We start from the raw sequence: 24,904 nt of genomic DNA, 5'->3' as shown, positions 1-24,904 counted from the left end.
GAGCTGCGAAATCACTTTGTGGAGTAAAGATGAAGAAGACTAAAAATGGATGTCAAGAACAAAATAGAGATAGAAAATAGAGATGAATTGAAGATGATGAAATTCGATAAAAGGACTACGATTTGGGATGTTCAAGGCTCCCAATTCCCCCCTTAGTTTCATACCAAAATACATTCCAGAATGCTTCCCCCTATAGCTCCCTTCCCCTTTTACAATTCACTTAGCCAAACAAAAAGTACCAATGATAAAATGAATGTCGACAAACATAAGAAAACAACATATTATTGTAAACTAAAAGGTTGGCACAAAACGCACAGCTTAACTAAAAACTCTCAAAATATTATTGTAGGCAACAAGATTGTTTCACTTCATGTTCATAACAGTTTTTTTGTTTAATTGGCAATTCTAGTAACCGCGTTGCTATGTCACAGAGAATTTCTACTCCGAACACTTAAAATCTTTTTTATTTTTATTTTTACTTTTACTTTTACTTTCACCATTTTTTTAAACTATTTAGATATTTTTTAAAAATAAAAAAAAATCACATATTCATTTAAAAATCCTTATTTAATCACTAAATAAAAATAATAATAAAAAAATTCCTTAAGCCACCATCGGTGACCACTTTCTGTGGGAAAAGCATTTCCCTTCTAGTAAATCTTGTTTTAGCTATAAAACTGCAAATACAACCAATCGAGAGGGTTCTCGTGCCCTTCCATTCATCTATCATCCTCTTCAAAGCTTCATTTAAGACTCGTGATATTAACGATACGTGCGCGTCACTCTCTCCCACTCTCTCTCTCTCTCTCCCTCTCTCATTTTCTCTACTCTCACTCTTTTTTCTCATTTTCTCTAATCTCACTCTTTTTAATTCAATTATCAATTTCCTGGATTGTAATTTACACTTACAGTTCGAGAGCATCATTTCCTCAGCTTTTTTGCTCTTTGAATCTGTCTTTTCCCACTTTTAATTGTGCTTAAATTAATACATTCACATTTATCCACTTGATATCGGATTGGAATTTGATCATTTTTCTCCTTAAATTTGCCCAAACCGAGGTTGATCTTTCTGGGATTTTGCTGTTCTTTGACTATGAGCTGGCATGATAGTTCTTGTTCTTGATCTTGATATGGCTGTTTTTTGGTGGGGGTGATGACTGTGAGAGAACCAGGATTTTGTATATGGATTAGAGTCATTTGACGAGGGAATGTTTGGTTCTTGAATCGGTGGAAGACAATGAAGTAGCCCAACATAGAACTCCACATGATGATGGCCGCGAGATAAAGAATAATGGGTCGTATCCTAATGATATTGGTAAGTTGCTTTCCACTGATAACTCTAGTGCCAATACAGATGGGGGAGGATACAAAAGAAGAGGATGTTGAAAGTGCAGATGGGAGGACTTCACCTCCGCCGAATGCCACATCTCCTGGTGGGAATTCACCTGGGGGTGGAAAGGGATATGGCTTGAAGAAATGGAGGAGAATTAAGAGAGAATCTGTTAGCTATGCAAGTGCACGTGTACATACTAGTAAAATTTTGAAGCGGGGTTTGTCTGGTTCTGGGAATCCAACTAAAGCTCAGCATTCGCCCCTTGAGATCAAGCAAAATAGTGAGGGTTCGGTAGGATCTGCAAATTTATTGACAACTATAGGATTTGTTGATGGTTTTGTAAAGCAGTCTAGTTTGGATTCTAGGCTTGCAGTGTCTGCTTTTGCTGTGGGTACAGATTCTGAGAACGGTGAAGATCGGACTAGCAAGTCTTTAACAGCACCAAAGGGAAGGTATGATCTGGGTTGTGTGCACGAGAAGAACAGGACAAAGAATGTTGGTGGGAAGATTTTGGGTAATTCAGCTCAAAAGGTTCATCAGGGAAAGGGATGGACTGAAGGCAGTAAGAAGCCTAGAGGAGAAAGGGTCAAACTCGAGAAGGAAGACTCTCTTTCCAGCATGGAATCTGACTCAAGAAGCTCCAATTTTGTCTTCATGCAGGGTGCTTTTAATGCAACTAGTAATGGAAAGCAAATTGGAAGGTCAGTGGATCATGATGGTGAGAATAGTGATGAGGCTCACACAAGTGAGGAGCAGTTCAGCGAGGAAGTTCATACTGGTTACAACAAAGAGAATGTGGGAAAAGTCAAAGATCTTTCACTAGATGATTTAGCTGAAAACTTGTCTTGGGAAGTTAAGGAAGAAAAAAGTGAGAACCATCAACCCTCAACAGATCGGGATCCTTTGGTTGATTCTCTCTTTAGCCTCCAGTCTGTGCAAGAAGCACTGGAAAAAGGTTTGGTTTACCCCTATCAGGACAACTCTGATACCCAGTGTTATGATGTTTTATATTCCTAGCTAATGCTGTGTCCCATGAGTTACTATTGGGTTTATCCTAATTTGATGATCCCAGCTGAAATAGTCTAGCATTGGTTGTATCAGAAGTTTCTTTTCTACTCATTTCCGATGGTTATCAATAGAAGGAATTATGAGGAACTGAGGATGATACAGTACAAGTCACTTTTATCATCTCATAACAAAAAATGCCAATGCAGTTACTATACGGGATCATGCTTGCACCTCTTATTGGATCTGCAAAGGGTTTATCCTTAATCTGTCAGAATAACAAAGTCCCGGGGGTTTATACATTCAATGTAAAGCTCATAGGTTTGGGAATTTTTAATTCAACATATGCCCAAAATCTTTGTGTGGAATGAGACAAGGAATTTAGTTGTTTGTGGCTTAAATCTGAGAGAGGATCAGAGTAGATGAACAGTAGCGATCAGTTGGACGGCAGGCTAAAGTTTCTATGGACCCCATATATACTAGGCAGATCACATTAAGGCGTTTGGCGTTGAAAGTTAATTTGGAGGGGGGCTAGACACTATGGCTAAACTATGACAAGTAAAATATTATCATGCGACTACAAGTTTCTATTTGACTTCCATTATACAATTTTATTTAGTCCCTCCTGGAAACTGTTTTTATTTTTGAACGACATGAGTGTTTGTTGTAGTAGTTCTAGCATTTGGATTGAAAAAAATAGAAAGATATAAATTGAGTGAACCTAAAAGAGAAAAAGATTCGATAATCCATAATCAAATTATTCCCGAATCGTCTATTCAAATTCGATTTATGGATTGTGCAACTTACTCATTGACAGAAAAAAGAAAAAGAAAAATCTAACTAATAGAACAAACACAATCATAACTGAAATAGAAAAAATGAAAAAAGATAAGCAAATAGGGTTTCTAACTCAAGAGATAAATATTAGCCAGACCAAAATAAGTTATGAAGATAAAAGATTAGAATCACCAAAAAACATTTGGCGAATATTAAAAAGAAAAAATCTTCAATTACTTCGTAAATTACATTTTTTTTTTTAATTTTTGATTGAAAAACTATACATATATACGGCTTCTCAAGATATGCCTTTTGTGAGGGATTGGAGTTTTATTGCAATGGTGGGAATGATCTGTAAAAGATTTATAGTAAGTGTGAAATTCAGGTGGTTTTTTTTTTTTTTTTTTTTTTTTAATTTCTGGAACTCTGGATGTTATTTGGTGTATTTTGGCCAAATGATAATTAGACATCAACGGTGGTAACTGAGTGGATTGTCAGGTTTGGGTTGACGCCTTTTTATGTGCAGAGAAACTGAGTAAGAAGGCAGGAAAGACTGTCCTTGAGCATGATTTTTTTCTCTGGTTTGTGAAAAGTTATAGATTGTTGTATCAATATTGTATTTAGAGCATTCTATTCTAGGTTTCTTAATTCTGGCTCTGGTTCCAAAATTACTGCACTGTAGTTCTCCAATAATAGATCATGATTGCAGTTTTGTGCTTAATAAACAGGGAGATAGATACACGAAGAGGAAGAGGGTTGGAGGGTAATTGTTCTTCTAGAAATCTAGGTAAGGAAGAAAAGAGGAAGGGTAGGGTTAAAAAGAAGCAAATGAAGTTATTTGAAGGATAGATATGTTAATAAACTCTTGACTTCAATCCAGTCTGGTGTAAAGAAGATCTTTACACACCCTTCAATGGAAAGTTGCCACAGATCTCTGGAAAAGACTGGCAGCACCCAATAATTCCCAATGTCATCCTATTGTTAGTTTTCCAACATTTTGCAGAAGTAAACTAAACCCAAAAGCTCAACTCCCTCTCTCTGTTTCTCTCTCTGCCCAACCTTCTTATCTGTGTTAGCCATTCAGAAGCTCTCTCACTTTTTATGGCATCACTCAAGTCAGTTTCTTCTGTTTCTTTGTCGAATATTAACTCCAACTGAATTCAAAGTTGACCCGATTTGACACTGATTTTCGTGTCATTCTCCATTGAGTTTCCTCGCTCATTAATCCATTCTATTGTGAAGAAAAAATGTAGTTAAAAATAGGGAAATGAGGAATCTTAAACTGTGCATCATATTCACCTCATTTTGAGCAATTTGCTGCATAATTCTCTACCTTCTAACCACGCCATCTGTATTTTCTGTAAACATTCCATCTGTGTTTCCAGTTTCTTCATTGCTAAAAAAATCTCCAAGTTTGTTTTCTAAACATTCAAACAATTTGAAGTAAAAGGAATTCAACCGAAGTTGTTAAAATATTTTAGTTCAATTTTCTGCATAATTTTCTATCAAATGCTCTGAAGCAATTCTACCTTGGAGAAAATCTAGGAGGTCAAGCTTGCTGCATACACTCTGATTCTGTACTTTGGTGATCTGTCACTGTAAGCTGAAAATCATAAATACCCGAGTTTGATTAATTCGAGGACTGTCAAATACACGAGGATCAGATGGAGAGGTTGGTGATGTCTTGTTGGGGGTCATCATGGTGGTGGAGGGGTGAGAGGACAGTCCTTGGCGTCATTGTCGGGCTCACCACCTTGTACAACTTCTTTCACAATGTAATACTGCTGCTATTCTCCAATTTGTTCATTGGTGAAATGGAAAAGGGATGTGAGTTTCCGATACCCTCGTCATAAGTTCAGTGAATTAGCTTTGACTGAAGGCCTGATGCCATCTTGTGGATGACATGACACAGCAGGGTGGAGTGTTGCGCTTGGTGAGATAAAGCCACAGGAGAAAATGAAAATGGGAGTGTTGATTTGCAAGTTAGGGTGTAATTTCAATTTGGGGGTGTATTGATTTACACCAAGACCTGATGGAAGTTATGCTCGTATTAACAATGCATAATAAGGAATGGTCAGATTGTCTTGTCATAAGTTTGGTGAATTAGCTTTCACTAAAGGCGTGATGCCATCTTAAGAAGAGTTATCATGGATTTTTCTTTCTGGAGAAAGACAGTTTGTGTTCTAATCCATCTTGCTGATTTATTAAATAAGTTTTGAGGTGGAGTCCAGGCTATTGGGGTGTTGCTTATCCCCCAGGGAATTTTGGGAAGGGGAGTGGAGCCTCAAGAAGCACTATGGAGAGGAAGATCCTGGGTCTCTTACTCTGTTCATTTTCTCTTAGGGTTCAACATTTTCTCTTCTGTTAAGCCTAAATATTTTGCCCCTCATTCTCTATGATATTCTTTTAACTGTAGTCATAGTTATTTAAGTATATTGAGGCCATGACCTGGGAATAAGCATACAAAAACTAAAAACTAACATTTCCCATTATCGGCTTGAAACAACAACATGCTTTATGCTGAAGTTCTTTTGGACTTTTATCTGTGGAATGGTTCTTAATGAAAATTTAGGCTATGACGGGTTTTTATTAACATTTTAAGCTAATAAACTTTCTGCGGTGCTGTTGCAGAAGTTCATAAGCTAAAGGATATTGGAAAGGAACCTACATCATCGCATGACAGTTCAACTACTGGTCGATGTATGCCAGCAGATTTCACTACTACTGATTCAGAGACCTACAGGCCAAGCTCATCTGACCAGCTGGGATCTGTAAAGATTAGACAAACTGCTTTGACTTCCTTGGAATCCCAAGTATTAAGCTTGATGAAGGATTTGAGATTTTTGGAGAGCAAATTGGAGGAGATGGGGGCCATGCTTGAGGCAAAGGACTCGAGGATTGTTGAACTTGAGGCCACAATAAACAGGAGCAAGTCACCAAAGGAAGAATCAAGCACCTCCATAGGGATACAGGATGAAAAATGTAGAGAGACAGAGACTGAGCTTGAGAGTCTCTTCAAGCAAAAGATTGAAGCTGAGGTTGAGCACCTGGCAATAACAAGGACAGTACAGAAAATGAAGGATGCTGCTGGTGAACAATTCTCAGAGGAACAAAATCTTCTGGCTGGGAAGCAAGAGCAGGTTCAGAACAAACTTGGAGAGGCACAAAGCAAGGCCATGATGCTTGAGAAACAACCAGAGTTGGAGACGTACTGTGGAGATAGAGTAGGGGCTAAAGAGGTTTTGAAGTTGCAGAGGGCGTGTAAACTGACATCGTGTTTTTTAATACAGTTGATATTTCTTGTTACGGTGTTTTGGTATGTTGTCTTGCAGTCATCGCCTCCACCTGGGGGGGTGGTGGTGGTGGTGCCGACCTAAGCATGAGAGCAGCGGATTTTTTTTTGGTGCATGAAATATTTGAATGTTAACTTGTTAAGTTTCATTGTTATTATGTGGAACGTTTTTACATCTTCCTTGTTAATTAGGTGTCGGTGCAGTATTAACAATCGGTTTTATGTCCAATCGTGCAATATTTTTCATACTAGAAATTTGCAAACGACAATGTTAATTCTTTTACATCAAATTCGACCGGAAGAGAAGAGTAGGATACGTATATATTACACAACAATAAAGCAAAAAACTATGGGAATATCTGGTGGCAACCTCTTCACTTTCATTTCTTTACACTATTTTTTCCGGTGTCTGCCTATTGTTAGCTAGGCGGGTCTTTTCACTAGTATTATTTAATATTCTATTATTACTTTATTATTATTTTGTCACTACTCTTCTTAACACTTCTTACTACCCAAACGTACCCACCAGGCTAGACCATTGCAGCTAGCTCCTAGCTAACAATTAGTTGCTTCTTGATCATCTAGCTAGCTAGCTAGCGAGGGATTCTCATGCATATTATATTATCTTATATTATATTATATGCTCCTCTCAAATTAACAAACCTTTTAATGTAGTCATCATGTAAATTGGCATGCATGCGTATAACCGGCTTATAAAATATATATTTTGAATTAAAATGGAGTAGTACTGCAAATTCATATAATAACCAGAAATTAGGCCGAATTATTAATGTTATGCTTGACTAATTATTTACTACTTCCCTCTCATCCTAGCTATAAATTAGATAGAGATCATCATCAAATTAGACGCGTACTGCAAATTTATAAGCCATTTCGGATCTTTCCAGCCAGCTAGCCTGCTGGACATTAATTAATACATGAAAGAACCAAGAGGGTTCCTCTTTACGTAACCGTTATTCTCACTACTGCATGCAACCAAGACCAGTCTAAAAAGAAAAAAAGATTTAATAATTATAATAAATTAATGAACTATATATCATGACAGAGGCAAAAAAAAATAAAATCCATTTAAGATTGAACTTGAACCGACCAACTGAATTGTTTGAGGATGAACCATAAAAATTAATTAACTAGCTGCTGCGTGTTCAGTCATGAATTAAATACGTACATACAAGACTGACTCAACGTCGATACCTTCTTCAAGTACCTCCATAGCTGGAAGGTCATTGAGATCAAAATCAAAAATCTTTCGACCTGTGATCTGACTGGCTTCTCCGGGTGATGTTACTTGACTAGATTGAGCTTTAGCTTCTTCAGTTAATTGACTCGATTGCAATTCCACATGACATCTTTTGTGACCCACAAATGCCTGGCCTGTTGGGAATGTCTTGTTGCAAATCTTGCATCGGTACGTGCCTGCTGCAAGTACATGAGTTTGATCATCCACTTGGTGTCCATAAATATCGTCGGTAGTGGAGTCATTTGCTGCTAAATGAGATTCATCCATAGTCTGCCTGTACTTCATTAATTTGTTATGGATGGACTTATGACCCCCCAAAGCTTGGTGAGTTGGGAATGATTTATTGCAAACACTGCATATGTATGATCTAATATTGGATGTTACTGGAACCTTATTAATGTGACTATGATTCATAGTCTTTCTGATTTTCTTCCTGACCTTCCTTATCATCATTTTCCCCGAGATCTCATCGTCAGAAACTAGCTCACTGTTATCAGAATAGTATAGATGCAACTGATCTTCATGCTCATGAGCAGCGCCGTTCCTGTAAAAGTAGTCTCTGGGTCGCCAGTCTCCATCCTCCCGCGATAATTTCCAATGCGCATTTGATGGAGCAGTTTCTAGCGTAGCCTTTTCGTTCACCTTGTCGTCGTTGATCTTTTTGGGTACATGTTCATCATGGCTGCTTAGCTTCTCGTTCCTCCATGTTAAATTCCTTGCGTTTGTTGGGGGATCCATATTGTCAAAGGCCACCTGGGGATCTGAGTCGTCAATTAATCTTTTGTTTGGATTGGAATTAGCCAGCATCATGAGATCGTAGATAGCTTCTTGCATCCCCTCCTCTAGACCCTGGGAAAGACCAGAAGTACCGTAACAGCGGGTGGAGGCCGTGATGCTTTTCCGGCCTCTCTTACCAGTGACCTTCCAGGCCGATAGAGAACCTGACAAATTAACAACGATGGCATCTGTAGATGTAATACTTGCACTAGCAGAACCAATCTTATCATCCGATAGGGTCGATGACGAAGAGCTTGCTTTAGTTTTATCTGGTGGAGGTGGTACAACTCCTCGCCAGGGCCTTCCAGGATGAGACCTCATGTGGCCAAACAATGCTTTTGTGGTCGGGAATTTCTTACCGCAAACGTAACAAGTGGGTTCGCCGATGAATGAAACGCTTGCATTGGTTTTGGCTCGACGAGCAGTGGAAAGATCATCAGCGGCAGTGGGGTGCTTCTTGAACTTTGGGTTCTGAATATTTTCGAGGAGCTCCTTGTTTCTGGCTTGGACATGCATTCTCATGTGACCGCCAAGGGCTTTGCCAGAGCCAAAGCCTTTATCGCAAATGTTGCAGATGTGAGGGAACTCTTTCGCAACAAGAGGAAGAGGGTGTTCTTGTTTCTGTTGTTGATCAACCAACTTGGCCTTGGCAACCTTCAGCTCGATGCAAAGCCTCCCATTCCCGTTGGTATGTATATTATTGCCCAAAATTCTTGACCTTGAGGAGTCTGCGTTCTCAGCCGCGCAAGGCATGTTATGATGATCATCACCAAGAATCCGACTCCCTTGATTTAATTCGTCCATTAGCTTAACATAATCATGTGTCGAAGAAGACTGGACAGCAGACTTCAGTGTCCCTCTCCAGTAACTGATCATGAGTTATCTCTTAATTAGAGGGTGCGACAGAGCACGAGACGACGAACAAGTTATGAAACAAAGACTAGAATATTCAGATAAATATTGGTAGCTAGCTAACAAGAAAACCGATTTTTTTTTTTAAGGGGTGTGTTTCCTCGAAGATTCTGATCGATCCAGACACAGCTAAGGAAATAGTACTGCTCCCAAATCCACGAAGAAGATTGAGGTGCATTGAGCAATCAAAGAGAGAAGAGGACTCTGGACCTCTGCTGTTGATGCAGTGTCTCTTTTATTTTTAACTTGATGATCAGTAGAGGCACATAGGTTAATACTCTGGTATACAAAACCCAAAAAAAAAAAAAAGGAAAAAGGAAAAAATTGGAAGAAGAGGGAGAAAAGGAGGAGAGAGCATAAAGGCTCAAGGAAGGGAAGGGTCTCTCGCTTTGTATGGAAAGATGAGCGAGCCTGTCAAGTTGATTGTCCCTTTACATCTTATTCCGCTCTTTCAGAATCTACCATAAATAAAGCAGTATCAATGCATATAAACCGTCGCTCCCAGTAATGGTACGCGTTACCAAGTAGAGCATTTTGTTTTTCTTCTCTTCTTTCTCTCTGGAGCTCGATCTGCGTGCGGAAGGAAAGCCCGAAAATTCCTTGTTTGCATAATATTGCATGAATTAAAAGCTTCATAATTTTCCGAAGATCACGATTATATATATATATGCTTTCTTGTTTTATATCTTTGCTTTAAGCCCAAGACATAAATCTTTTGATCGGGATTCTTAAAAGCTTTCAATGAGAAAATTTTTGGTTTTAAAATCCGTGCTTATTGCCATCTCTAGAGTAAGGGTGTCGAACCGGGCCCCATTTTTTTCCGGTTCGGTCTGAAACCCGGAATCCGGATGCATCTAGGGGGTTATTCGCCCTTTTTCCCAGTCCGGTCCAAAACCCGAAATTGGATGCATCCGAACGATTATCTGCCTGGATGTAAGATACTGGTTTTGTAATCCGATTATCCGTAACTTTTTTTTTTTTTTTTTAATAATCCTTACTTATTCTATTTCGTCTCTTCTAGCCTCTACTCTCTTGAATCTTCTCACTTCTCTCTCAAGTCTCTCTGAGTCCAAAATCGGAGAATCCTCTCAACTTCTCTTACCCATTCGATTTTGTCGTTTTGTTTTTCTTACCCAATTGAGCCATATTTTGGAGAGGTAATATTGAGTTAATTTGCTCAAGGACCTTACTTCCAACTGGCTTTCCTACCCAACTCCTAAGAGTTATCATCACTACTGCTCGTGGAGGATGGGTTGAGCTCATATTCGCTTGTGGCTCCATATTCACTGCTTCCATATTCCTGGCTATCCAATGACATCCTCCCCAATTCCAAATTTAAGACTTGAAGAGTAATAGATTGTATTAATTTAATTAGTATGTATTATTATTTATTTTATTTTTTATAAATTAATATTTTGCATTGAGAATTTGTGATGTAACAATAGTATTATTTATTTTGTCCTTTATTTTATTTTATTTTTTAAACTTTTAAAAAGTGTTTAAATTATTTTTTAAAAAAAATATGGGCAATTTAAACATGATATCATAATTCTTTTAAAAAAAGTGCTATAAAAATATTTTTTTAAAGTTTTAAATATATATTTTTTTTTTAAAAAAAAGAGTACTAATAAATCCGATTATAATCCGGATTAAATCTAGTTACAATCCGGATTTATAACTGAAAAGGAAAAAAATCCGGTTATCTGCCCGAATTATTTCTGGATTAATATAAGTGGATAACCGCCCGGTTTTAAGAATCTGAATCCGGTTATGGCCGGATATCCGGATCCGATTGCACACTCTAGAGTTGGCCGTCATCATCACTATCCTTTTTTTAATCACATTTTTCCTACTACTACTTGCTTCTGCTCGATTCACAGTAGAGGTGTGCAACCGAATCCGATTATGGCCGGATATCCGGATCGAGATTCTTAAAACCGGGCGGTTACTTGCTTGGATTAATCTAAAAATAATCTGGGCAGATAACCGAATTCAATCCAGATATCTAGGTTGTAATTAGATATCCAACTGGGTAAGAAAAACAAAACAACGAAATCGAATGGGTAAGAGAAGCTGAGAGGATTCGCTAATCTGGACTCGAGAGAGAAGTGAGAGAATTCGAGAGAGTAGAAGCCAGAAAATATGAAATAGAATGAGTAAGGATTTTTAAAAAAAAAAATTTTATATATATATATATATATATATATACGGATAACAAGGTTACAAAACCGGATCCGGATCCGGATGTATCTCACCCGTCTGGATGCATCCAGATTTCAGGTTTCCGATCGGACCAGAAAAAAATAAATAAAATAAAAAATCCAACCCGGTTCTACTCTCTTAATTCATAACGGATTTTTTTTATTTTTATTCTTTTATTTTATTTTATTTTTATTACCTTTCGAAGCTTTCATCTTGGTTTTTCAGTTTTGGTCCAGTGATACAATTTTTGGAAATATATTATTAATAATAATAAAAAGTAATTATGTAAACCTAGCATGACAAAGGAAATTTAAAAGAATAAAAGATGAAGGGGCCATGGCATTAATTTCACTTGGTAATTCAACAACAATTGAATCGTCACCTTAGTGGTCTATTGAATTAGGCCGTTTAAGAGAAAAATCAACCTCCTTTCTAGAGCTTGGGCCATTAATATACGACTTGGAGAGTTTGAATTCTAACTATGCCTCAATGCTATTTACATGGCCAGTTAATAAAACGAGGGCATTTGTACCGTGGGATACCAAAAAAAGGATGCTCTTCGAAAGAATGAAACCTGGAATCTTGTCTTTCCACCACCCTACAGAAAGCGATTCCAAAGCTATATAAAGTGATGCAATTGTATTCCATCAATATAAAAGAGATAAATAGATACTACTAGTCATGTTACATCGCTGCACCCTTCGACCTTCCACCATCTTTGCAGGGAGTGTACTGTGGGGAATAGTCTTTGAGGGTACCCTTTGTAAAGGAAAAATCGAGGGGAAAAAGGAGAAAATTGCAAACAACAACAACAAAAGCAGTGAAGAAGCCGTTGTCCTAAGAAATTGGAGCATTGATAACCTACAAGATGGAGATTAATGAGTTGAATCGTATCAAGATTTATACTCCAACATTTTGGTCCTAAGACATGTCGCATCCAATAACTATCTATCCAGCTAGTCTGCCTTGGAGTAGAAAAAACATTATTAAATAAAAAGAAAAAAAGAAATTAGTAACTCATGCACCTGTTTTCCAGCTTCTGTGAGATTGCTCCAAAGGAACCCAATCTTCTTGCCGATGGCTTTCTCTTGCCCATGGTACAAAGGCTTAAGCCTAGCATAATGCTCAGCAAAAAAGAAATTGTAACCACTCCTGTTTGATTTGGGCCAAGATGGATCACATAAGGCCAACTTGGATCTCTTTTGGTTCCGGCGAGTAGGGTTGGCTGAAAAATAAGAATTCTTAGGAACATGTTGAGGAATATGGTACAAGACACCTTTCAGCTTATCAGTACCCAAATTCACTGCAACCAGATATCCATTATCAAATTTCCCATCAATTGTTCCAGTCACCAATCAGCCAAGCGACAGAATTCGAGTTGTAGCTGCATACAAGAGACAACAGAGACTCAAAATGGAAATGATGTCGCTCAATATAAATTAATGTACAAACTAGTGCAACTTCATAACTTCCGTAGACAGCTTCCCTATTTATTTCCCACTGTTCCACCTTACTCAATTACAAGTTGAGGAAGTTACTGCAAAATGATAGAACACATAGATAGCACTGTTCATACGAGCCGGGTTTTTTCCTGGCCTGGTCCAGAACCCAGGTATCGGGGTTCTGGTTCTGGTTTTCGGCCCGAATTTGATCCAGGCCGGAACCTGCATTACAAAACCCGGACCTATACGGTCCGGATCCGGGTTTTGAAATTGGGTTTCGGATTGAAAATCCGGTACCCGGTTTTATATATATTTTAAAAAAAAACTCTTCAAATCCCAGTTGGCCAATCCCCACCCGTGAATCGTGATACTCTTATCTGCTAGGGTTTCCGCCCCCTCTTCTATATCTCATTCCATGGCTTTCTGTCAAACCCAAAAGCCACAACTGCATCTCTCTCTCTCTCTCTCTCTCTCCCCCTCTCTCCTCTTCGAGTTTCTAAGGCTGTTGTTCTACATTATCGAGATCCATAGAGGTCCTCAATGTGGTGGTTGAGGTTGATCTCTCTCTTGCTATCGTGTCTGTCTCGCTGGAGACCTTTCAGTAAGTCTCTCTCCCGATCTATGAACAATGAATGTAAATATGGGTAGATCTGATGGATAGTGACAGTGATTTGAGTTTGGCTAAACTTCGATCATCACGATTACAATCCACCCAAGAGATGTGTTTAGGGTGATATCTAGGTTTTGTTTTCAGTAGCTGTGAGCACATAAGGTATTAATGTTGATTATTGAAGCTCTCATGCTCAGAATAAATGTTTATTCTTCGATGTATAAGCCACAAAGTTCATAAATAACTTTCTAACTAAATAAACCCAAATTCATGCGACACAGGGGTGATGCCAGCATGACAGTGTTCGCTCGGAACTAGAAAAAGACTTAGCACACAGCCAGCTCGTGTGAGCGCCAGGACCGCCGTGGATGTCGGTTGCGGAGCGTGGTGGTTGTTACGATCTCACATCGACTAAGTATGAGATTGGTTGATGATTTATAAGTCCCTAAGCACCCTTCCCTTTTAAACTAGTTTTCAATGGTGAATTCTACCTAGTGAGTTCATAACAAGAAGGTTCTCTTATTATAATAAATGTCCCTTAAAAAATTGACATTTTTTTTAATTGAGCAATGATATCCATACAACATATTTTATAACATATTTCATAACAAATATTTTAAAGTGAAGATATTTTTATAAAGTAATATTACTTTTTTAAAATATTTTACTAAAGTATCATTCATTTTAAAATATAATTGTGTAATGTGTTATGAAAAATTATATGTATTTATCATTTTTCTTTCTAATTTGGGCCGTCGATACCATTCATGTATATAATAGAAGAGTAGTGCTTCACTTACCACGATGATGGGTCTCGAGAAGGCCAAATTTTCTTTGTTTTTCATAGATTTTTTTATATTTTTAAATATTTAAAAAAAAAATTCAAAATATTATTAAAAAAATACTTCATTAATAATTAAATTAAAATAAAGTATCAGAGACCCAACTTGGTAGATCTATCATTTTCGATAATAGAAATAGAAAAGAAGCTAATTCTCTTATAAACGACATGCAATTGTTAAATTGTTTAACCAGTTTCAATTAGAATAGAGTGGTTTGGATTCAGATATGAGTTGAGATAATTTGTGAATAGTAGAATAAAAATTGAATTATTTATTATATTTTGTGTAAAAATATAGAAAAGTTGTTTTAAAATTTGAAAAAGTTGAATTGTTTATTATATTTTGTGTGGAAATTTGAAAAAGTTGTAATGATGCGATGATGTGAGTTGAGGTGGGTTAAGATGGATTACGAATACAAACGAGGCAGGTGTAAGAGTCAAGTCGGTACGTAGAGTATACAATTTATATTATTTAAATGATAAAATTTAATTTATAAAATTTAAATTTTAAAATTTTTCTTTTAAATCAATTTATGTCATAGAAATATTTTATTAATTGTGTTATTCACACCAATTTATAAATAAAGATTTTCTAGATGCAATGGGCATGCTTCATGTCAAAAAGTTAAAATTAATGGATAAAAATGTTTACACTTCGGAAATCAATCATACATGAAAAATTATACTCATCATCTCTAAACCACACATCATACATAATTTTTTAATTTTTAATCTTTTTCCTTTTTCAAATGTGTAGTGTATGGATAATAGTAGAAGAACTCAATTAGTTTTGTAAAAATAAAATAAAAATAAATATGGTATGCGGTATGTAAAATAATGAGTAGCAAAACTCAAAAGAATTATGTCTAGTTTGGATAGAGAGATACTTTCATCTCATCTTAATATCCAAACAATGCAGATACAAACCCTTTTCAATTTCAGATTTTCCAACTTTTTCATATAATCATTTCTTAATTATTACAAATTTTTCAAATTTCTAAACAAAATACAAAAAATAATTCAACATTTTCAAATAAAAAAAATTATATTAAAAAACTATATTCTAAAAGTATTTAACTTTATAATTTTTTTCTTTAATTTTTTTTTTCATTTCTCAAAATTTTCATAAAATATTTTAACTCAAAATATTTCATTACTATTTATAAATGACTTACTATCATTTACAAATTATCTCAATTCATCTCATCTCAACTCAATACTCAAATCAGACAGCATAAATTTTAGCAAAGAAAAATGATGGATACATTTTGCACATCCTTTGCGCATGAAACATGACTTGTTAAAACACTGCGTTTTGGTTTGGGAAGAGAGAACGCCGAAGGTTCGTCCATTTGCATCCCTCCCCTTCTCTTCTTCTCCGATCTATGCAACCACGTCGTCTCCAATCTCGTGCGCGAAGCTGACTGAGCGCAGTGTAAAGTTGCGTTTAAATGTTAAACTAAGTTGAATTGAGATGATAAAATATTATTAGAATATTATTGTTTATTATTATTATTATTTAAGAATTTAAAAAAGTTGAACTGTTTATTATATTTTGTGTTGAGATTTGAAAAAATTGTAATAATAAATTGAGATGATTTTAGATTTCAAACGAAACCTAACTCTTTAGCAAATCACCACCAAGTACCATCTCATCGCAAGGTCAAACGATGATGTGTACTTCTAACATTCTCCACTTTTTGCCAGCTTTTCACTTTTGGTTTAGAGCAATGTTAGGTATAAGTTCTGAGAGAAATTATATGTATAAATTTTAAATAGACAAGTCTCGTATAAATCTATATAAAAAATTAGATCTAATCTTAAAGAAGCGTAAAAAAAATTATTATTTATTAGTGGGACCCATTGTTTTACAAAAGGCTCATATGTGATTTGTTTATTTGAGACTTTTATCTAGCATTATTCAAGTTCTAAATAGACAAGTTTCATACAAGTCTTTTGTTAAAAAATAGATTCTACTAATAAAAAATATTTTTTTTTTACACTTTAAGGTGTGGTCTATTTTTTTATAAGGGTTTATACGATGATTGTCTATTTAAGACTTGTCTAAATCATTTCTCTTTGGTTTATATGGTCTAATGCAGGGATGAACTTTGATACTCATCATCTATACGTATCACATTTATTTTTTTTAAATTAATTGATTTTTTTTATTCATCATCTATATACTACATATTTGATAAGAGAAAAAAAAATAAAAATAAATTATGTCTGAGAATGATGCATAAGATTTTTCTTATTTATTTAATTTTAATAATTTTCTAAAAGCCTTACTCAGCCAATAGACTCAATACAACACATGAGTCCAAAGGATCCCTGCCCAACCGATTGGTTCATAAAAAGCTGAGCTTCTTTAAAATGACTCTAGATAGTCTAAGCCTCGTCTACTTTAAGATAAGGGTGTCAAATCGTATTAACGAATCTTGTTCGTATCATGTTAAAACATGTATATTATACTATAAAAAAAGTCAATTATAACTCAATTCGTTAAGCTTTATCGTGTCAAAATCTCAAACACTAACATGACCCGTTAACATAACGAGTCGTATCGTATCAACCAATTTTGACCCATTTATGTAAATGAGTTGAACATAATTGAAATTAATCTGTTTGACCTAGTAAGTTTAGCATAATTTTATATAAATCTTAAAATCACAATATATATAAAAAAAATATATAAAACTAACTACAAGTCCAAAATTACAATCCAAACAATAAAAACAACAAAATTAAAATTTTGACAATTTTATTTTTAAGTATAAGAGTATAATTGTTACTTTAACTTTTTTAACAGGTTATAACAAGTCAAAAACAGGTTGATCTGTTATTAATTCGTTTTGATCCAAACTCATTAAGGTTAAATCCTAATCTGCTTCTATAATATTGTATGCGTATTAGATTAACGAGTCTTATCACGTATTGCCACCCTTACTTTAAGACAGCAGAATCTTCTTGCCACGACTGCAAGAATTCACGTTTAGCACAAGAACCAATATTGAGACGAGAAATAAAATATCCGTGAGGTAAGTTCCACAAGACAGTCTCTCACAAATAAATAAATAAATAAAGTCATAAAATTTCTAACATACAAGAAGGATGGCAACCAGCCATCCAGCCCAAGATATACTGATTCATTCTTTTCGCTTGTTGGCAAAGAAATGCCTCCTCTAGCCTTCTGTACATCCCCTCCCTTTTACACACTTTTATGACAAATCCTCAATAGCAACAAAATAAGACCAATTACCTACAATTGCACAACTTATCAAATATACAACTACAACCTCTCCAACTTCATGATATGATATCGATTTTCTCCAATTAAGCCTACTTATCAGCAACAACAACAGGCTTATTTTCAGGTGTCATATTCAATTTAAATCAGAGAATCGAGGTACGAGTAGTTTCGGCATCTACCATACTCGAGGAGGCTACCATAAGTACGATCCCACACTCCAATAAAAAGAGACTCTGTATCTGGACTGAATGATATGCCAGCTATCTCGCCAAAGAAATCAATCTCCTGTTCCTTATCGTACCCATTTTTCACATCATACACATGCACAAAATCAGCAGGCTCTGCTATTGCCATATACTGACCATCAGAAGTATAGCGGATAGACCGGATGGCTCCAAGGTTTCCCTTCAGAACAGCGATTGACTTGGATAGATTTCGGACATCCCAAACCCGGCAGGTTTTGTCCTGGTTTCCAGTAGCAAAATTCAAACCATCGGGGTGCCATGATGATGCAAATGAGAAATCCAAGTGACCGCGCAAGGACATTACTGTCTGCAATAATTTTTTAAAGAAGAAATTATATATGTTTGGATAGTAAAGGTCCAGATAGATAATCACAAAATTAGCCAAGAAGAATTAAAAAAGAAAGCGTACCTTTCCAGTTTGGGAGTCCACCATCAGACCATCTGGGTTGTCTCCCACAATTATGAGAAGTTTACCATCCGGACTCAGACAAGTATGCTGTGAATAGCAGTTAAAAGCATGTTATAGCAATATATAGCAGCCACTCGTTATTCAATTATTCGAACTAACCACTGTTTAGACCTAACGACTGTTTGCAATTTAGCTTTAGTATAAGCAACATCAAGGCGATAGCATCATACTCCCAAACTACAATATCAATTAACAAAAAGAAAAGGAGATAAAAATATGCATCTTAAACCACAACCATCCGAAACACAGCACACAGAATCAATCGACAATTTACACAATGTTATCTTGTCTGACAAAATAAGTAGAAGTATAGGAGCATTAACAAATACTACCAAGGGATTATAAGTAAAAAATAAATAAATGATATGACCCCATCAACAAAATTATGTGATATGACTGGCCACCCATCAATGATGCCCAAGCGTTGAGTAAAAAATGGTTCAACTATTCTGAAGAAGGCAATGATTCGTGTAGCTAAAGACTTCTATCATGGACAACATCATCAACCCATTAATTGACCCAAAAATTCTACTCATCATCGCCACACACCACACATAATTTTTTATTTTTTTATCTTTTTCTCTTACCAAATGCATAGTGTATGGATGATGAGTAGAAAAATTCAATTAGTTTAAATAAGAATAAAACAAAAAAAAAAAATTTAAATAAGTGTGGTGTATGAGGATAATGAGTAACAAAACCCTATATGACCTCAATCATACTAAAAACAAATTACACAAACATGGCTCCTGCATGCAGGCTTAAGTCATCTGCATTATTTGAGATGGAATTATCAGGAGCCTGGGCCAGCTTTTATGATTTTCCTGTACTTTTTCTACTTCCAATTACATGTTCTCCTTGTATATATCTTGTGTACTTGGACCGGGGGTTTGGATTGAGAAATCATCTCAACTCATTTGATTATTACAACTTTCTTAAATTCCCACACAAAATACAATAAACAATTCAACTTTTTCAAATCCCAAAACAACAACAATAATAATAATAATAAATAATATTCTAATAATATTTTATTCAACTTTTAACTTTTATCTAAAATCATCTCATCTCATCTCACTATCCAAACGGCAACTATGTCTTCTACATTTTCCATTAATAAGATTTACTATTACTTATTAAAAAAAAAGAGGCTCACATTCACGGGCCAGGGAAAACGGAAGTGCTTAGAAAGCTGAAATTTCTCCATATCAAAGTCTCTAACTCCACAATCATTATTTGAAGCTATGAAGTGAACTGCACCGCTGAGGATTAAAAGAGATGAGTCCAATTAGTTTAAGTTCATTGTTCCACCACCAAGACCAAGGCAATAAGTACCTGGAGCTGGCATAGATCTCAATAGCATTGGTTATGGCATTGTCATCATAAGTTGTTCTGGAACAAAAACTAACTCCAGGCCGATCCAGGTGCTGCAAACAAAAAAATACCAGTAAAAGAAAGTTTTAGCCCTGATGTTTTATCTATACTTCGCAACACAGCTTTAAAAATCTTAAAAGGTTAGAGATAGTGACAGAACTATAGTAGTTATCAAAAGCCTAACAAGGAAGCTTAGTCAATTCTCAAATATTAGAAGTTATCTTCATCTTGTGTCATATTCTATCAGTAAAGCTTGATTAATAAGAAACTCCAGGGAATGGAAAATTGATGATGCCCAATTGAATAGCAAAAGCCATGTATGCTGTCACCATGCACATAGGTGGACATGCAACTACAGTGCCAATGCTTCTTCAGTCCGTAATATCTTTGAGTACCTTTTGAGAAAATACTTACAGAAAAGGTATGCAACTTACCTTGCAAATAAGTTCTCCTTGGAACCCTCCAGCAACAAGCAACTTATCTTTAACAGAAAGTGTACTCGCTTGAGTCTGAGTAAATCCCTCCAACAGACTTCCTGGATGCTTCTGTATGGAAAAATAGATGGATAGATTTCAGGGAAGAGTATGATTAATGATCTAGCAAAATACATTTATTACATTAAAGATAAGATGCTATTATCAAACCAGAATATCTTCCCAGAAAACCAACCTCTGATGGTGCAACATGCCCTGAGACATTAAGAGGTTCAGATTTGCGGCAAGTTAAGGAAGACCAATGGATGACAGAAAAATGAGACATAAGGTAGACATCATGTTTTGAGGTAGCCCAAACCAAGTTCCTCAACTGCATCACCACACATAAAAAATGTGGGTCAGCCAATAATACCCAAAGTCCTGTTATCCACGAGGAACCATGCCCAGGTATCAGCAATTCATGGAATCCATGTCAGCAAAGCAATTCAACTAACCCATTTTAGCAATTCTATGTGAAGAGTTTGTAACTGAGAGGGCTCTGATGAGATTAATTCATGTGAGCTATTTACACCAATAATAGGATCAACAAAGTGAAGCAAGTCTAGTGAAGAGTGGTTGATTTCACAGATTTCACTGATTATGAAGAATGGGCTAAGAAAAAATTACAGAAGGAAATGGGAAAACCGAAGGTTATTACGATAATCCATTCACCTAACCTGAAAATGAAGAATGGTTGACTTCACAGATCTTGAATTCCTTCTGAACTCATAAAATGAGCCCCCTTTCTTGGTAACCTTACAATCCTGTTTGAAATAGATTCTTTTTAGAAAACATGTAATGGTATCAATTTACTCAGTTAAATTACAATCAACAAAACAACTAATAAGTATAAAAACTAAAGAAGACAAAAATAATAACTTTTACCTTCGCCGATCCCTCTCCAGAATGAGGGATGTTTTCATAGTTCTTGTATTGTTCTAGCCTAGTTTGCCTGTACTTCTCCCTAGTGATGCTAAGCCTATCCCAAGGGATCCCCTGGATGTCTTTTCCACTTCTGGCTTGCCCAGCAGTGGTAACTTTGCTATTCTGCACCAGAACTAGAATATTAAGATATTTAAGACATTTAAAATCTAGTTTTCTCCAACAAAAATCATAATGATTTCTGTAAATAAAAGCTACATTCCATACTAGCATCAAGTAAGAAGAAAGCTTATTTTTATTTAAGCGATGCACGTATGTGATCTTGCAAAACATATCAGTATAAACACAAACCGAGAGGTCATATTCATCGACATCGGACTCTGAGCCCCCCATTTCTCTACATCGAAACTCATCATCCATCTCATCACCTACATCTTCCATTTCATATTCTTCTGCCATGTATTCAGCATCATCTCCTTGATTCTCAGACATTTTTGGTCCAGCAATTCCACAGCTATTCAGACAGGAATTCAAGCCAAGTTGTCAAGCATCAGAAAGGACAACAAGGCAATACTTATTCCCAAAAATACCAAGTAATTGATAGGAAACCCTAACTACAAGGCTACACCACTAAACACAAGCATTTTTCAACTATTTACTAAGCACACGAGCCATTCTTTATTGTTTCCCCACCACCTGCTTTGAACATGCATAATATCCTTACTATACACTGGGATATCCTATTTTTTGTGCTATCACCAATCCAATTATCATATTTTAATAGTTTAGCACATATACAAAGAAGCTCTTCTGCTCCTCTCTTGGTAGAAAATAATTTTTTTTATACATAAAAATATTATAGAAGAATAAATATCTAAATAACCCTGCTTTGGCAGAACCAACAGAGCATAATGACCATTTACCTTCTAACAAAATAGCGAACATAAATATAAATTAAGCACCTGAACATGAACCAGACTGAATATTTATAAATGAATAAAATCTATTTGCAAGCCTATTTTTGACACACCAAACGCAAATGAGTATTGGTACTTTAATTTTTTTTAAGGATAGTGCTACAGCCACCAACAAAGTCTACCAAGACTTTTTTTATTTTAATAAGTAAAAGTAGATTTTATTAATCCACGTAATTAGGTAATGCCCGAGTACACAGGAAGTCTACAAGAATGAGCCTAATTACAGACTACGCGTTATGGAAAGTAGCATAAAAGTCATTAAAACTCGTTCCTTTCAATACAATATATGAAGCCCAAAGCAACAATGTATGAAAGAAAAAGGCCCTAAAACCATCCAAGCGCGTTCCCTATTGTCAAAACAATGTCCATTTCTTTTGTTCCATGTGCACCACATTAAGCATAGAGGCATCATCCTTCAAACAGCTGCAATATGACGATTGACCTGAATCCCTCTCCAACATGACAATAAATCTATCACCCTCCTAGGCATAGGCATTACCCATGCAATACCGAGCCTAGTAAAGATTTCATTCCATAAAGCCTCGACGACTTCACGATGAAGAAATGGTCGTTGTATACATAGTGTTAAAGTATTTTTTTTATTTCTTTTTAAAAGCATTTTGTGTATTTATTTTTAAAAAAATACAAAAACAAAAAAAAAAAAACACAAAACTAAAAAATAAGAGTATTGTTAGATACAATCGTGGAGTGCGCAAGTATTGCACAATCCTTTTGAAAAAGAGTGAGGTTCACAATTAAAAAATTTATTTCTTCACGTAAATCTTCACTTTTTTTAAAAAAGATTGCGCGACACTTGAGCACTCCATGACTACAAATATCATTTCTCTAAAATAAACAAACACAAATGCTAAAAACAAAAACTGATCAGTACAAATGATAGATACACTTTCCCGATGTAGCTATCATTTTCATTTTTTTAATATAATGGGTCAAACTGTAAATCACCCGCCCCACCCCCAAAATAATAATAAAAAAATACTAATCTTGAAAGTCAGCCAAGCCCCTACCCCAAAAATACCAATCTGATTATAGAATGAGTAATGCTAAAAAAGTGGGATCCATCGTTAAAAAATAATTTTTTCATGTATGCTCCAGATTTATCCACTTTATTACAAGAAATGGGCGAAACTTGCACAATCTAGGAAGTTTGAACACTCTTAGACTGCAAATATCATTTCCCTATAAACAAGATGAAAAGAAAAAATAAGGATCAAATAAGAGAGCAAGAATATGAAGCAAAGACAATAATTTAAAGAAAAACAAAACAAAACAAAACAAAATATAGATTCAGAAACTGTGTGCGCACAAGAGGAATCAATTTTTATCATCTGCTTCAAAGCAATCTTTAAATACGCGCACGCGCAGAGAGGTATAAACCGAACAAACAAAAGCCTAGGATCGTAAACAGGTCCTACATATATAATACTTACGGAAATACCAAAAATAAATTGTAAACCAATAAAATAAAATGAAATTCCCCTTTATTTTTTCGTCCGCGACAGAGGGTTGGCACGGAATTGTTTCGATCTGTAAAGTGTAAACCCCAAAATCAGAATATGATAAGCATCGTCGCAATATAAGAGCCCATTTAAAAATATATATATTTTTTATTTAAAATAATCTATTCATCATTTCAATTCTTATCATCTTTTCGTAATATGATATTAAATGATAAATTTATAAATAAAATATAATAAATATAATTATTTATTACTATATTATAAGATTATAAAAATTGAGATAATAAGTAGCATTATCATTTTATTTTATTTTAGGCATCGAATCGCTAGAAATTTTTTTTTTTTATTTTTTTATTATCAACCTAATACTTTCATTCCAGAGGTCTAGTTTATGACAATCGGACAATCAGATGATATGCCTTGGGCGCGAATCGTGAGAACTGAATAGCGAGAGAATAGAGAAAAGTTCTAGGGCTTCTGGGCCAGGTTGCGTACCAAGCCCAGCCCATCACATGGGTTCGCATGGACAAATCACTGTTATCCGAACGAGTCCACGGCTAATAAAATTTTAATTCAGACTGATATTAAGTTAAATCGAGATAAATTAAATTTTTTATAAATAATAATAAATTGAATAAATAAAATGAATTATATAGAGGATATCAAAAATAAATATAGATATATTTAAATATTAAGATAAATTTAATATTATTTATTAAAAATTAAAAAAAATTATAAATTTCTCGTATAAAAATATAATAAATTAAAAAAATTTTAAATTTTAAATATAAAAAAATTATAAATTGAAATAAATTTAATAATTAAAATTTTTAATATTTAAATATTAAATTCAGATTAAAATTACTAAACTAAATCTGGTAACCAAACGTGAACTTAAGGTTGCGTTTGGATGTTGAGAGGAGTTGATATGAGTTGAGTTTTTTATGAATAGTAATGAGTTGAGATTGTTGAATGAATTTAGTGGGGTCCACTTAAAGTGAGTTTAAAATATATTTGAATGTTAAAATGATTTTAGATATATTTTTATGAAAAGTTATAAAATAAATGGGACCCACCAATATTTTATACTGTTTATGTTACAGTAAAAACGGAATACTGCACGTATCTAGCGCCAAGAAACTCCGGTTTTTAATTTGGCTCCATTGGCACTGTAGCCAATGCTGCCAGCCTTGACCATGCAGGCCATGGAAAATTGCCATACGGTTTTTTTTTTTTTAATTGTGAATAGTGTCCGTATTCTTTGATTATTGTCGCTTTCAAAGAAGAGGAAAATATCG

The 24,904-nt window shown here is 35.2% G+C and overlaps 3 protein-coding genes across 8 annotated transcripts; 1 reads left to right on the top strand and 2 right to left on the bottom strand.

Annotated features, from left to right (window-relative positions):
- The first annotated feature begins 722 nt into the window (after positions 1 to 722).
- Positions 723 to 6,636, top strand: LOC108995031 (WPP domain-interacting protein 2-like). The gene is made up of 2 exons (XM_018970492.2): positions 723 to 2,288; positions 5,747 to 6,636. The coding sequence occupies exons 1-2, from the start codon at positions 1,292 to 1,294 to the stop codon at positions 6,490 to 6,492; spliced, it is 1,743 nt and encodes a 580-aa protein (XP_018826037.1). The 5' UTR covers positions 723 to 1,291; the 3' UTR covers positions 6,493 to 6,636.
- A 948-nt stretch (positions 6,637 to 7,584) lies between these two features.
- Positions 7,585 to 9,321, bottom strand: LOC108992147 (zinc finger protein 236-like). Its single transcript, XM_018966614.1, has one exon. It carries the CDS (start codon positions 9,319 to 9,321, stop codon positions 7,585 to 7,587), a length of 1,737 nt encoding a protein of 578 aa, XP_018822159.1.
- Positions 9,322 to 17,478: 8,157 nt separating this feature from the next.
- Positions 17,479 to 23,688, bottom strand: LOC108994993 (uncharacterized WD repeat-containing protein C2A9.03-like). Of its 6 annotated transcripts, XM_035694287.1 has the most exons (11): positions 23,453 to 23,544; positions 23,154 to 23,325; positions 21,500 to 21,662; positions 21,152 to 21,313; positions 20,944 to 21,030; positions 20,463 to 20,597; positions 20,228 to 20,338; positions 19,755 to 19,846; positions 19,576 to 19,681; positions 18,360 to 18,446; positions 17,479 to 18,257 (listed from the first exon to the last, which is right to left on the bottom strand). In XM_035694287.1, exons 2-11 carry the CDS (start codon positions 23,228 to 23,230, stop codon positions 17,844 to 17,846), a joined length of 1,434 nt encoding a protein of 477 aa, XP_035550180.1. In that variant the 5' UTR covers positions 23,231 to 23,325; positions 23,453 to 23,544; the 3' UTR covers positions 17,479 to 17,843. The 6 variants fall into 6 exon arrangements, with proteins under 6 accessions (XP_035550180.1, XP_018825993.1, XP_035550181.1 ...); XM_018970448.2 differs by lacking the exons at positions 23,154 to 23,325; positions 23,453 to 23,544 and adding an exon at positions 23,626 to 23,688; XM_035694288.1 differs by lacking the exons at positions 23,154 to 23,325; positions 23,453 to 23,544 and adding an exon at positions 23,577 to 23,594.
- Positions 23,689 to 24,904: the final 1,216 nt, after the last annotated feature.

The sequence above is a fragment of the Juglans regia genome, chromosome 9, assembly GCF_001411555.2.
Source record: "Juglans regia cultivar Chandler chromosome 9, Walnut 2.0, whole genome shotgun sequence".
In the NCBI taxonomy this organism is placed as follows: Eukaryota; Viridiplantae; Streptophyta; class Magnoliopsida; order Fagales; family Juglandaceae; genus Juglans; species Juglans regia.
The sequence above is the reverse complement of the archived record's forward strand: the minus strand, read 5'-3'. Positions and strand labels throughout refer to the sequence as shown.